The following is a 14,116-nucleotide window of genomic DNA, read 5'->3' as shown; positions in this document are numbered from 1 at the left end:
TGACCTCAAGTGATCTGCCCTCCCAAAGTGCTGGGATTATAGGTGTGAGCTGCCATGCCTGGCCCATATGCCTTTTTTTAAGGTGAGATTTCTGGACACTTCTGGTAAAAATCGGTTACATCCAAATAAGCATTTTTGTTTTTAAGACATGGGGTCTTGCTATGTTACCCAGGCTGGCCTCAAACTCCTAGGCTCAAGCAATCCTTCAACCTTGGCCTCCTGAGTAGCTGCAATTGCAGGTGTGACCAACTGTGCCTGGCCATTCTTCATATACTTCTTAATGTAGGGAAAGTCTAAGGAACAAACAAAATCCATTAAAATGTGCTTTTATTTCCCCAAACAGGAAAAGCACAATGGAGTATGAATGACAGTAAACATTTCTAAATGGATTTAAAAAAACGAATATGGGCTGGGCACAGTGGCTCATGCCTGTAATCCCAGCACTTTGGGAGGCCAAGGTGGGTGAGTCACTTGAGGTCAAGAATTCAAAACTAGCCAGGCTAATTCGGCAAAACCTTTTCTCTACTAAAAATACATGCATGATGAAACATAATTGTAATCCCAGCTACTTGGGAAGCTGAGGCACAAGAGTCACTTGAACCTGGGAGGCAAGGATTGCAGTGAGCGGAAATCACGTCACTGCACTACAGCCTGGGGTGACAGAGCAAGACTCTCTCTGAAAAAAAAAAAAATAATAACAGAAAGTACCCTGACAATGTATGGTACCCATAGCATCAACATTTAACAAACATTAAAAGTCACAATGCATGTACAGACTGACAATCTAAAAATAATTACTAGTAGAGACAGAGACAAACAGCATTGTTATTATTACTCTAAGATAGAAAAGTAAGGATACAACAAAGAGAGTATATTTCACACTCCTAAGACAATAAAGTGTGGCAGAATCACTGAATAATGCTAAAACATAGGAAGATTTCTACAAAAAGCCTGCAAGGTAGATACATTTACTGTGCTGCCATAAACCTGCACCCTAAATGACTTATTAATAACCACAGCTAAGATTTAATACCTAGAAACTCAGATTCAATAAATTAGCAGAAAATTACAGAACAAACAATCACATCATATCTGTAGTCTCATTTAAATAATGTTCCACCATGAAAGAAGCCTGCAAAGGAGCTGGCAGTGATTCTGAAGAAGCAGCAGCAATCCATAAAGGCTTCTTAATTTTCTCATCATTTAAGAATTAAACCACTTCCAATTCACACAGATCCTACCAGGTGCACTAAATTGATGTCATTATGAGCCATCAGGAAATACCCACCGAGACCTATACCAACACTGAGAAGTTTTGTTAAACAGCTGTGTGTTTTAATTGATTTGTATTATTTAAAATAGAAACAGTTAAAAGTCAGTTATCGGATGTTGTGTAAAAGAGATGCCTAAAGACTCCAGGGAGACTGAGTTCAGAAGAAAGCCAATCACTGGAACTTCACTTGAGCACTTAAGATTATTGCTAGAGGAAGCACAATTAAATCTTCAGTTTATCAGCCATCATTATAAATCACCAGGCAACATATTGAGCTTCATCATTTAAGAATCCTTAACCAGTGACTTCCTGCATCACTGAGAGTCAAAAGTAATCTATTCACCAAAAGGTACCTAAGGAGTTATGTTTTTTTGTTGTTGTGTTTTTATTTCTTTTTTACACTGAGAAATTTATCATGGAAAGATAATGAAACCCACTGAAATTAATTATCATGTTTTTACATGTTTTAGGCATGCCAAATTCTTCAAAAGGAACTCAGTAGCATTTGGGATATGCAAAATGTGTACTGCACAGGCTCCTCCTATTCCATTCCATACAAACACTTAACCTGACTCTTATATAGTATTAAATACTTGCATGGTAGGATCAAATGAGGAAAAATAATCAACGAGTTTCTTCTGACTTTGATCCATCCAACCCCATTCATTCACTTGTACATTCCTTCTCCAGACATATGGGATCAGAAAATAAAGAACCTCCGAAGTCTTGGTTTCCAAATTTAAGCACACAGTTCAAGTGTTAGAAAGAATATATTTAAAAGGAGATAAGATACAGATTGAGTTCCATCTACAACTCTCTCCTCTCAGAGCTGGGAAGTAAAGCATGGGCTTGGAGAGAAGGCAATTTTGAAAAGGCCATTTCCCAAGAGGGGCATGTGTATATGCATGTGCTCATGTGTGTGCATATATATGTGTATAAAATGACACAACACAATAGAATCTCTTGAGGTCTGGAAATTTGAGAATAGAGAGGATATGGTTTTAGTATGTGGTAAGTTTCATGAAGAAAAGTCCCTTCCATCATCATCATTATATTTAGGCAGCTGTAAAACAAGAGTGGCAGCCAGACCTTTCTGAGCATAGCAGGACTAGAGACAGCCTCCTGATGTTTCTGCAGCCCTATTGCAGCAGCAGAAAAGAGTGAGATGTAGCAGGGCCAACTTATTCATTAGACAGAGTAGGCACAGTGCCTGGGGTCTACAAATACCTTTAGGAGGATCCACAAAAATATTTTAATTGCTTTTTAAAAACATAAAATAATAAACTTATAGGTCAAAGAAAGTATTTTAATATACAGTATGAATACAGTCATCTCTCTAATAATGCAGCTATAAAATATAATTTTTAATACCTTTTTATGGAGAAAGGAGTTTGTGAAGATAACTGTGTCTAAGGCCCACAAAAGTCAGGATGTGGTCCTAGAAAGCAAAAGTTTGATGAGAGAGAGAGCGAGGGTGAGACAGAGGAGAAAGAGGCAGCACAGAGCTGAAACAGAGCCCCTGGGGTAAATATATTTGGTTAGGGTCCAGAAGTTTAGTATCAACTCCAGGATGGAAAGGGGGATCCTAAATATGGCACAGTTTAATCTTCAATGGCTGAGAAAATCATTGAAATAACTATGTTTACCTGGAAATAATAATGATTATGATTATAATAATTACATAATATATTTACTACATATTATGTGCTAGGTAATGTTCAAAGTATTTTACATATATTGATTTATTTAGTCTTCCCATCAACTCTGTGTAGATGCTACTGTTATCTCTAATGGAAAACCAAACTAAGACACAGAATCTTTGTAATTTAACCAAGATCATGCAGCTAGTAAGTGGTGGCATACAGAGTCAAATCCACTCTCTCTGGCTCCAACACCCAGGTAAAGGCACTACCATTTCCCAAAGGAACCAGTTCTCCTTGGCTGACTCCAACAAGTTTGGGCAGGAATTGTAAAACATGTATGTGCAACCACTTGTCATACCACTAAACAAGGAAGCCATCAAAGTCACATGGGTTGTATCAAAACGATTCAGGAGCCAATGTCTTTGGCTAGACTTCCACTGGCTAAAGATGAGGTAAACTAACATCAATAAAGACAACCACTACAATGAACTGACAAATATAAAATATTTATATCTATGAGTCCATAAAGACATATTTTTTAAAGTTCTCAATTACCTTTGGAGGATACTAGAGAACCAACTCATTATCTTGAAAGCTAGCTCACAACGGGAAAGAATCAAGCATTTATCCTGCCTTTCCTAATCCAAGCATACCTCGGGTAACTAAGATGGAGAGAAAAACTCTGTCATTATAAAAGAAGTCCAACTAATAAATAATGAATGACAGAATTAGAACATCACCATCTTGCCACCACTAATGAATTAATGGGTCTAGGCAATAATCATCAATGGCTGCTAACATCACAAAAAAGAGTGATAACCAGACATAATGTGTTTCCTGATGGCATACTCAGAAACAAACATGAAGTATTGCCAAAAAATCAAGCCTGAATTTGATCAAGCCTCAAGATCTACCAGTTTATAAAAAATACAGGGAGGAATGTACTAAACACCATAGAAATAAAATTAGAAAAAAAAAATCAAGACTGCAAAAACTACAGAACAAGCAACCTGTTTCTTCAACAAAAAATTACCAGGAAAAAAAGAGATGGAGGAATGAGAATCTATGATTCCCAAAGTCTTAAGAGATGTTAACTATTTTAATGCATAAATCTTATTTTGGATCCTGATATAAACAAACTAAAAAAAAATGAACTTGGGAAATTTAAACTTTAATTGCTTAATGATATTAAATTATTAATAATTCTATTTGTGATAATAGAATTGTGGTTATGTTTTTTTTTTGAGTCCTTACCTTTTTTAATTAAATATTTTGAGACAATTATAGATTCACATTTAGTTCTAAGAAATTATATTAAGAGGCCAGGTCCAGTGATTAATGGCTGTAATCCCATCACTTTGAAAGGCCAAGACAGGAGGATCACTTGAGGCCAGGAGTTCAAGATCAGCTGAGGCAACATAGTGAGACCCCCATCTCTACTTTAAAAATAAAAATTAAAAAAAAAGTTACCAAAGGATATCGCATATCCTTTATCAAGTTTTTCCCAATGGTAACATCTTGCAAGACTATAGTACAGTATCACAAACAAGATACTGACACTGACTGAGTGAAGATCCAGAACATTTCCACTGCCATAAGGTTCTCTCATGTTGCCTTTAATAGGCACACCCATTTCCCTCCCATTCACACTCCCTATCACCTGGCAACCACAAATCTGTTCTTCAGTCCATGATTTTGTCATTTCAATAATGTTCTAGAAGTTCTAGAAATGGAATCACACACACTGCAACTTCCAGGATTGCCTCTTTGCACTCAGCATAATTCTCTGAAGATTCATCCAGGTTGTTGAGTGTATCAATAGTTGGTTCCTTTTTATTGCTGAGTAGTATTCCATGGTAATGGTATGCTACTTTCTGTTTAACCATCTACCCATTGAAGACACCTGGGTCTTTTTTTTTTTTTTTCCATTTTGAGCTATTATAAATAAAACTGATATAAACATTCAGGTAGAACCCTTATCTTTCAAAGCACTTACATATGTAGGGATGAAATAAAATGATGCTAGGAATTGCTTCAAAAAAGTTCCTAAATGGATAAGATATGGAAAAAATAAGCTCTTCATCAGCTAATAAATGCATCATACAATTATCTCTATTTTTGTATGTGTTTAACATTTTCCATAACATAAAGTTCAAAAAAAGAGTCCAGTAAGAAAAAATTACTTATCTGACTACTACTATATACCCCTGCACATAAACACACATATCTTCAAGTATAATTGAAGATACACTTTTTTATCTTGTGACTTTAGGCCATGCCAAGATCACAGGAATTCTTTGCTTAAAACATAGAGCCCACACCTTCCAGTGATCATTATTGTAACACTTACTATAACAATTAAGGCAGATCCAACCTAAGTATCTGTTAACTTTCTTTCAGAAGTTTTTTATTAGGCTACAGGGTTGATATAATAGGTAGTCTGTAACATTGGACAAAAGCAGGTAAGTAATCACCATAATCAAATGTATGAGATTTATGAGTGGCTTGTCTTCAAAAGAGAGAGTTTATGTCTGACATGAATAGGTCCTTATCATCAAGACAAATGCTGAAAGAACAGAAGTGTGATTACTAAAAATGAAGAGCAACAAACTATATGAGCACAATCAGCCCTGAAAATGAAGTGAAATGCATTTTATATTATGCAAAGGCTGCTTTTGTTTTTAAGCCACTCTGGAGGACAGCATATTATTATCATGTTCAGTCTGCAAGCTAATGATTCCTTAGTATAATTCTGCAAAATGGTATCTACTATTCAACATCACCAATATTCTATCACCTCATTCTTCCCTTGTGCTGTATCATCTTCTCCCCTTCCATCTCACTGAGGATACCTTGATTTTTCTCCGTATGTGGTACTAAAAAATGAAGACCCATTCTCCCAAAGATCTCAAGCAAAAAAGAGGATATAAATACCAACCTATTAATCAATCCAGGATTAAAAGCCAAGATTTCCAAAGGAAATATTCATGATGCTTTTCAAGTGCCAAGTAGTTCAATGGCTACAAATGAGTTTCCCTTATTTGGTCTTTAATGACTCGACATGCACCATGATGAGCAATTCTAAAGCTTAAATAAATATTGTTATTAGAAGTAGGATATCTGTTCACAGATCAAATCCCAATAAGACAAATTCCAAAGGATCACCTAAGTTTTATAATTGTGTTACAGTGTGGTTTTACCAAATAGCCCTCCTATTAAGTCAGCCCCAGCCTTGGTGTTAGAAATAGTAATGCTTGTTGTGATATGATTTGATCTGTAATACCATACTATGATAGGGAGGAAAACGATGGTACACTAATAGGCTATCTGTGTGACAGTCAAATAACTATAAAATGAAAGACATTAGTCAATTCTATTAAAAACAATCTATATACAGGTGGTTCAGTGGTGAGTTTAACAATGTTAAGAGTTCTATCAATGGAAAGAAATCTATGGCAACATTGTATCAAAATCTTGTTCTTATGTCATGGGTCAGAACAGGGACACACAAAATTAAAATATAAAATGTCACAGATCACTAGAAATGGTGCTATATATAGGTGCTACATTGAGGAGATTAATTTTCTGCTAGAGACAGAAAAGGAAAATGATAAAAGTGGATCCAAGAATAAAATGGAATTGAGAAAGAGTTGATAAATGGGTGTAAAGTTAAATACACATATATTTTTGAATACTCTTTTTCTGTATTTTTTGCCATCTTTCTTGACTCTTACAACCAAACAGTTTCTGGATCCTGTGGGTCAGGACTCTACAATATAAATTTTTGTACAGTTTGTGGCCATTGACAAGATACTAGAAGTTGGAACTCTTAGCACTTATCTTGACATACTTAAAGGTTAATCTAAAATAGTTTGCATAAAATAAAATGTTATTGTCAAATCTTTAGGGTTGGTTTGCTCATATTTCACATTACCCTTCTTCATAGCAACCACCATTGCCTGGTCTACAGAGTTGGATTTCAGAGGGGCCATTTTTGTGAGCTGAGGTGGTTTCAGAGAAGGGAATGTATGAGAGCACAGGTAGTAACAGGTAATGCATACAGAAAAATGAGGGAAAGCATCACATCTAGGAAAAATTCCCAGAACAAAATACACAAGAGGAGTATAGAGAGATGAATAACCATGTTTGGCATGAGCTGTGTAGAGTGGAGGAGTAGAAGATAAACTTAGAAGAGCAGGTTGGAGCCAGGGAGTGGCAACCTCTGAGACCCAGGCAAGGCATTTAGACCACATCCCATAGGCCCTCAGAGAACTACTGCAGGTTTGAGCACAGGTAAGATAAGTGCAGCAGTGATTAAAAAGATGTGACTACAGGTAAGGGGCAGAGAGGAAAGGCGCAGAAGACCATAGATAAGAAGCTTTACTAATTGTTCCACATGAGGTCAGAGGGCTTGATTTAGGAGGGTGATAGTGGGAAGAGAAAAGATTAATTTGAGGGGGGGCAGTGTGAAATACACAAATACTTAAAGCTAGTTTTGTCCTCAATTAACACCTAGAAAATGGTCATTATTAAAGAACTACTTATGAGATGCTGAGGATTATTATGTAGATTGGGAGGTAAACTGTCATTATGATCAAACACATTAAGAGGGCATAAAAATTCTAATAACTGATAAAGTCATTTTTAAAGGAAGCTTTCATTAAGCTTAACAAGAGCTTGGAAAAAATTAGATTTTTGATATAAGTAAAAATTATATTTAAGGATATCATGATTGGTTGCAAGGTGATGAGTATTTTTAAATTTCAAAATAACTGCTGATTTTAGCAAGGCAGTAATAATGACTTATTTGATTGACAGATCTATTTTTTCTACTTTTGCAAATCTACTTTTTATATCTACTTCTGCAGATCTATTTTCTCTACTTTTTTAAATCATTATTGCAAACATATTAATCAAAAGCTCTTCTTTTTTACAAATGCATCTATGAGTAAAACTGTAAAACAGTATAGATTATATAAGCCTAATCATCTATTTCTTAGTATATAACCCAGCTTAGTTTCTATTTTCATTTGCTTAATACATTTTTATTGAGCACTTACTACATGATAAGTACTGTGCCGGTGCTGCATGTACAATGAAGAATAAAAGAGACACGGTCTGCCTATGTGAGAGCTCACAGTACAGAAAATCCCAGACTTAGGATGGGTCAACTTAACAATTTTGATACTTCATAATGGTGCAAAACTGATACACCTTCAAGAGAAACCGTATCTTGATACTATACAACCATTCTGTTTTTCACTTTCAATAAAGTATTTAATAAATCGCATGGAGCGCTATTCAACATTTTATTATAAAAAAGGCTTTGTGTTAGATGATTTTGTCCAACTGTAGGCTAATGTAAGTGTCCTGAGCACATTTAAGGTAGGCTAGGCTAAGCTATGATGTTCAGTAGGTTAGGTGTATTAAATGTATTTTCTACTTAAGATATTTTCAACTTACAATGGGTTTATGAGGATGTATCCCCATTATAAGTGAAAGAGTATCTGTATGGTGGAATAAATAGATATCAATTTTTAAAAATCATTCTAATATGTAATTAAAATTGGAATACATATTCTAAAGGAAAATTACAGGGCACTATGAGAGCTTATAATAGGGAGGCTAAACCAAGACTGGGTCTGGGAAGGTGTTTTTAAGGAAACTGTCTGTGAGGTGAAATATTTAAGGATATAGAGGAGTGAAATAGGGAAGAGAGTTGGGGAGAGGGAACTAGAAGAAAAGATGAGCAGAGGGAAAGAATACAATAAAATGACAATGCTCTCCAACCTGTTGTGTAATAGTATCCCATGGTCCCTGTAGCAGTCGCGTCTTATAGAACTCATGAACTCCTTCCCATATGTCCTTCAGAGTTAAAGGTCTCCCATCTGTGAAAGTGCATGGTAAAGACTTAGTTAGTAATTCATGTGACACAATGGTACTTGGTGTCAATCTAAAACTCCTGGAAGAATATCATGACTTTTAGAAAGATCTTTAGTGCACATGCTATTTATATATCAAGAGAGTGCTATATGAATTACTATTTTCTTCCTGAGGGAAATTTAAACATTCAAGCTTCTCAGCTTTGTATCCATCTAGCATTTAAATTATCTGCTCACTCATTGCCTCTAGGAATTTTGCAAAATAAATAAAATCCAAATGTGTTTTAGAGAGAACTGATAGATACAAGCACAGGCGAAGGAACAGACAAACAGACTCCCATATTCACAAAAGTGAACTATGAATACTCTGAATCCTTTGTACTTCCTCTAGTCCTTAAAACAAAGAAGACATACCCATGCATCTTTCACATTCTTGTGGAGTATTTAGAATTTCCAAATCACTTCATCAGTTACCATGGAGAATAGAGAGAAGAAAAACACACAATTTCTCCTAGTGAAGAGCCTATCATCTACTAAGAAAACCATGACAAGTATATTATGGTAGAGTGGTCTCTGGCTGAAGAAAACTAAAGCTTACTGATGTAGAAGGAAGAGAGATATTAACACTTGGTGTCTATGGCAGGTGGAGAAAGGGACTCTTGGGGTCAATGGACAGGAGAACAGGGTTGGCATGAAGAGGGCAGTAAAAGCTTTATTGAACAATAATGCTCTTTAAGTTGTTTCAATTATCCATCTGTATCCACCCAAATGATGTATTTTACGAAGACCACTATGGCACTTAAAATATACACAAGATAAGTAAAGTAGAAAAATAGGTGTCTAAGTTCTAAAAAGAAAGCAGAAAGAGGAAGTCACCTAAAGATTTCAAACCATATACCGCTGGAAAGAAGGTGTCTTAATACTAGAATCCAGTACAACTTGGTCCATTCAGAGCTATAAAGCCCTCAAGACTTATATGTGTGCTCTTTTGGGCTAATGGATGATACCACTTAAAGATATTTCACACAGCAATATACTGAATATTTAGACCAAAGAAGTATTTGATCATCAAGGGCAACAAAGCTTAAGGGAAATAATCTACTCAAGGGCTTCAAAAATCACTGTATTCAGACTTTCAAGTATAAGTAGAAATGTATGGTGTTGGGGAAAAAGCACCAGATTTGGAGTCTGGACTAAGTTTAAATCCTGGGGTTGGCACTTAGTTCTATATGACTGCAAATTATTTTGCTTTTAACTTTAACTGCAAAATGAGAATAATAATCCTTTCTGAGTATTGTTCTTTTGAGGCTTACATTAGTGAACGCACCCAGGACTGTGTTAGGCACACAATAAGAGCTCAGTAAATATTAGGAATCTTTTTCCAGTCCTCACACAACTATTCCCATAATTCTCTAAGCTGAAAGATTCATTTCTAGACTGTGATTTCTTAGAATTTTCCCATGTTGCGATACCATTCATATCATCTTTGATATAGTAATATACTAATATCATAAGCAGGGCATTTCTCATGTTTGACCTAAAAGTTGAACTTTTCCTCAACCTTTATTTTCAATAAATAGCAATAGAATATTTTGATACATTTTCAATAAGTATCTTCATCTTGGCATTTATCTGGCGGCAGGAGACCATTATCTTGTGATAAATAGTTTTATTCCATTGACATTTCCATGTCTGTAAAATGAACAAGATTTATTCATCCAATTAACATTTGAATGTCATGTTTAGCTACAAGTTAAAAACAAGCTGCCTTCAGTATCTGTGTTATATCATTTTCTGAACACATTTATAGAGTAGGGCCAAACTCTGCTCTTAAGCATTATGCACCTTTGAAATATGCACATGCCATGCCCCTGCGTGTGTGTGTGGGGGGGGGGGGTATGGGAAGAGGCAAATAAGTACTTTAGTGTCAAATAGCAAATAACCAAATTGTAGAATAATGACATGCTTTTAAAATAATTTTTACATGTCAAAGTTAAAAGAAATCAAATACCTGCAGTAGGATAATAAAAGGTTAGAGCTAGTATAACCACTAATTTTATAAACAGGGCAGCCAAGGTCTTAGGAAATATGTATCTGCCAAAAGTATGCAGCCGGTTCATGACTGAAGTCTGAATCCAGATCTCAGGACTCACCAGTGCTCTTCCTGCTGGTCCATGCTGCCTCTGAGGGCAAAGGCGTTGCAAATGGTTTATAAATATTTACTGAATAAATGATAAATGATGAAAAAATGCCTTTCTTATTTCCCCTAAAATAATGCTTTACAGGCCTAGAGAAGAACACTGGGTTTCATATCTGGTAATCAGTAATGATTTTAATTTTATTCCTTAAAGTATTTCAGGCAACAATGTAAGTATGGAGTAAATGGTTTGGATAGAAGTTAATTTTAGAAGTAGATGTTTTATATAATTTGGCACCTACTACATGCCAGGCATCTGTTCCAAGCCTTTGTGATACATCAGTGACCAAAACATTCATACCTGTTTTCATGAAGGTTACATGATACCTTGGGGTGTGTGTGTGTGTGTGTGTGTGTGTGTGTGTGACAATAAACAATTAACAAAATAAATGAGTAAATTATATATTATTTTAGGAAGTGATACATACGATGGTGAAAAGGAAAAGTAGAGCAGGCTAAGAAGTGCCAGCCAAAGGCAGGTTTGCAATTTTAGCCTTCAGTTAGAAAGTAACTTCTGTGCAAACACTGGGAGGCACAGTGTTCCAGGGAAAGGGACCAACCAGTGGAAACACCACCAGGGATGGGCGGGGGATCACTAGCACTACAAGCAGATCACTAACATTCATCACTTAAAGAAAATGACTTAAAAGAATCACACAGCTTTATCAAGATATAATTCACATACATACAATCTACCCATGTGAAGTATACAATTTAATTATAGAGTTGTGCAATCATCAATTTTAGCACACTTTCATCACCTTAAAAAAAAAACAGCAGGACACAGTGGCTCATGCCTGTAATTTCAGCAATTTGGGAGGCTCAGGTGGGAGGATTGCTTGAAGCCAGGAGTTTCAGACCAGCCTGGGCAACAAAGTGAGACCTCATCTTTACAAAAATGTGGCCATATAGGGAAGGGCAGAGACGAGACAAGAGGCCAGGAAAGTATTTACCTCAGTGGAGTACTTTGGCTGCAGTCCCAATGAAGCCTGGCAAAGCTTTATTTCTTTTTCTCTAGAATAAGCCCTATTTTCTTCTCATCCCAATTTTCTGAACCGACTTGGGTGCTTTTCTGATTCTTGTAATCAGAGCTTTGTTTGAAAAGTAGACTTTTCAAATGAGGAAACCAATGGAAAAGTTAATAAAATAACAGAGCCCAAGTCTGTTTTGCATCCACAATGATGCAATTGCTTGAGATGCTTAGACAGTCGTGACTTCCAGGACTAGCCTCTCCAAACCATGGTCTCCAACTTCTAAAATATAACCCCCTTAAAAAAACTGAGGAAGGTCAACAAACAATTACAATACTTTCGTTAAAATATCTGCTTCTTCTAGGTATATGACGGCTATATCTCAAGGGCTACTGCAAAGTCTCTTTAGCACCTCCCGAAGTTCTGTGTTTGGCACCCCCTGCTGGTGGCATGCTAAGCCTGGTGGGACTACATGTTTTTAAAACAAACATATCAAGTCTTAAATATTCAAAAGACCACTGTTCTTCAAAACTGTCACCTAGGGAGGTTACCTGACTATTCAGCAAATTGAACAAATATTTATTTCCAACAACGCTGCAATGCTGTCAATGGAACTGCCTTTGAACTTTTGAACTCCCTTTGGAGCCAGACAAGTAACTAATTTACTAGTCCCAAACAGATTTAAATCAAAGGAAAAAATTATACTTATTGTATTCCATATATTAAGTTCCAAATGATTTTGTTGTCTCCAAACAAATTCACCTTTAATGGGTAACCATCTTCCAACTTTTAACCACAAGGACTGGAAGAAGTTTCAAAACCAGCAGTTCCCAAAATATGTTGCGTAATCAGAGTATGGTTGGCAAAAGCATATAATTTTGCTTTTCCTCTGTATCTCTGCAAATCTCTCCAGTTTCTGCTGACCATTTACACTGCAAAAGGTCTGGGTAAACATAGCTTTGTCTCTATGACAACAATAACCTAATGAGGTATGATATGGGTTATCTTCCCTAAGCCTTGATCCCTGGTTTGCCTAGGCACAGTTTACACATTCATCATCAAGGACATACAAAAGTTAGTTTTTGGGATCTTTCATACAAAAACAAAAAGACATAATCTAATCATCAATATCTTCAAAATCCTGGTATATATTATTGATATCTAAAATGCATTCAAGTATGATCATGACTCTAATTATTTCAAAAGCAAAACAGATACTTGAGAAATCCCACTGAAACAATTGAATTGGGATATTTATATACGTATAAAGAACCATATCACAGAAACAAAGCAGAAACCTGAAGAATGTTGTACATACCCATTTATTTATGAAAACTAAAGACTCAAAACTTAAAATTAAAATATGGACATAAATACTTGCCTAAGTGCATGAAACACATTATTATGTGCCTACATGTTCAATTCAAAGTATCTTCAATCAGAAACTTTAAACCATGTTAAGAGAGTCTATTTGTTACGTCTGGCCTCAGTCAGAGGAGACATAAGCATACTCAATCAACAACGCCCTCATTTCAGACCTAAGATACTCGATAGCACCAATTTTAACATGCTTAGAAATTTCATTAATCACATTGAGTCTGAGAAGCTCAGTAAAATCCCTTGAATACCTGAAAAATTGAAGTAGAAGCCAAAATGATTTCAGTAGTAACCTACATAGTTAGCATGGTAAACTGAGGTCATTTATATAACAAGTGTTTAGTGAATGCCTACTATGTGCCTGTATCACTTGGAATGATAATACACATTTAAACTAAAGGAATGGTCCGTCAGTAATCTAAAATGTCAGTGACAAAAAAGAAGAGACATTAGGTGAAAAATAGAATAATTAAAAGTACAATCTTTAGCAACTGCCAGTAGCATTTAACATTTTCATATAAAATCTCTCAATTGAATAATAACCCACATGTCAAGTAATCTACATATTACTGAAAATGTACAGCTTTCTAAATTAAATTTCTCAGGGCTATTAGTTTTGATGAAGCCAATAACAGCATGAGATATTTCACCAGCACTAACTCTAGTGCAAGCATGCTGGAGTCACCTTTATCCTTATTGTGCATGGTTTCACTAAAATTTTTTAACTCCTAAAAGGAAGACTAGAGAGAGTATAAATAATTCAGAGTAAGTTT

At 35.6% G+C, this 14,116-nt stretch overlaps 1 protein-coding gene across 5 annotated transcripts in view; it reads right to left on the bottom strand.

The window, feature by feature from the left end:
* ATG10 (autophagy related 10) overlaps positions 1–14,116 on the bottom strand; it is a 300,751-nt gene that overhangs the window by 74,279 nt on the left and 212,356 nt on the right. For all 5 annotated transcript variants that reach the window (XM_012477564.3, XM_012477565.3, XM_012477562.2 and 2 more), the window contains exon 5: positions 8,707–8,804. In XM_012477564.3, the coding sequence (XP_012332987.2) occupies positions 8,707–8,804 (98 nt within the window). The remainder of the gene's footprint in view (positions 1–8,706; positions 8,805–14,116) is intronic.

Source organism: Aotus nancymaae, unplaced genomic scaffold, assembly GCF_030222135.1.
Source record: "Aotus nancymaae isolate 86718 unplaced genomic scaffold, 86718_ANA_hifiasm-v0.15.2.pri h1tg000014l, whole genome shotgun sequence".
NCBI lineage: Eukaryota > Metazoa > Chordata > Mammalia > Primates > Aotidae > Aotus > Aotus nancymaae.
Note: the sequence above shows the minus strand (reverse complement) of the source record. Positions and strands in the feature narration are given on the sequence as shown.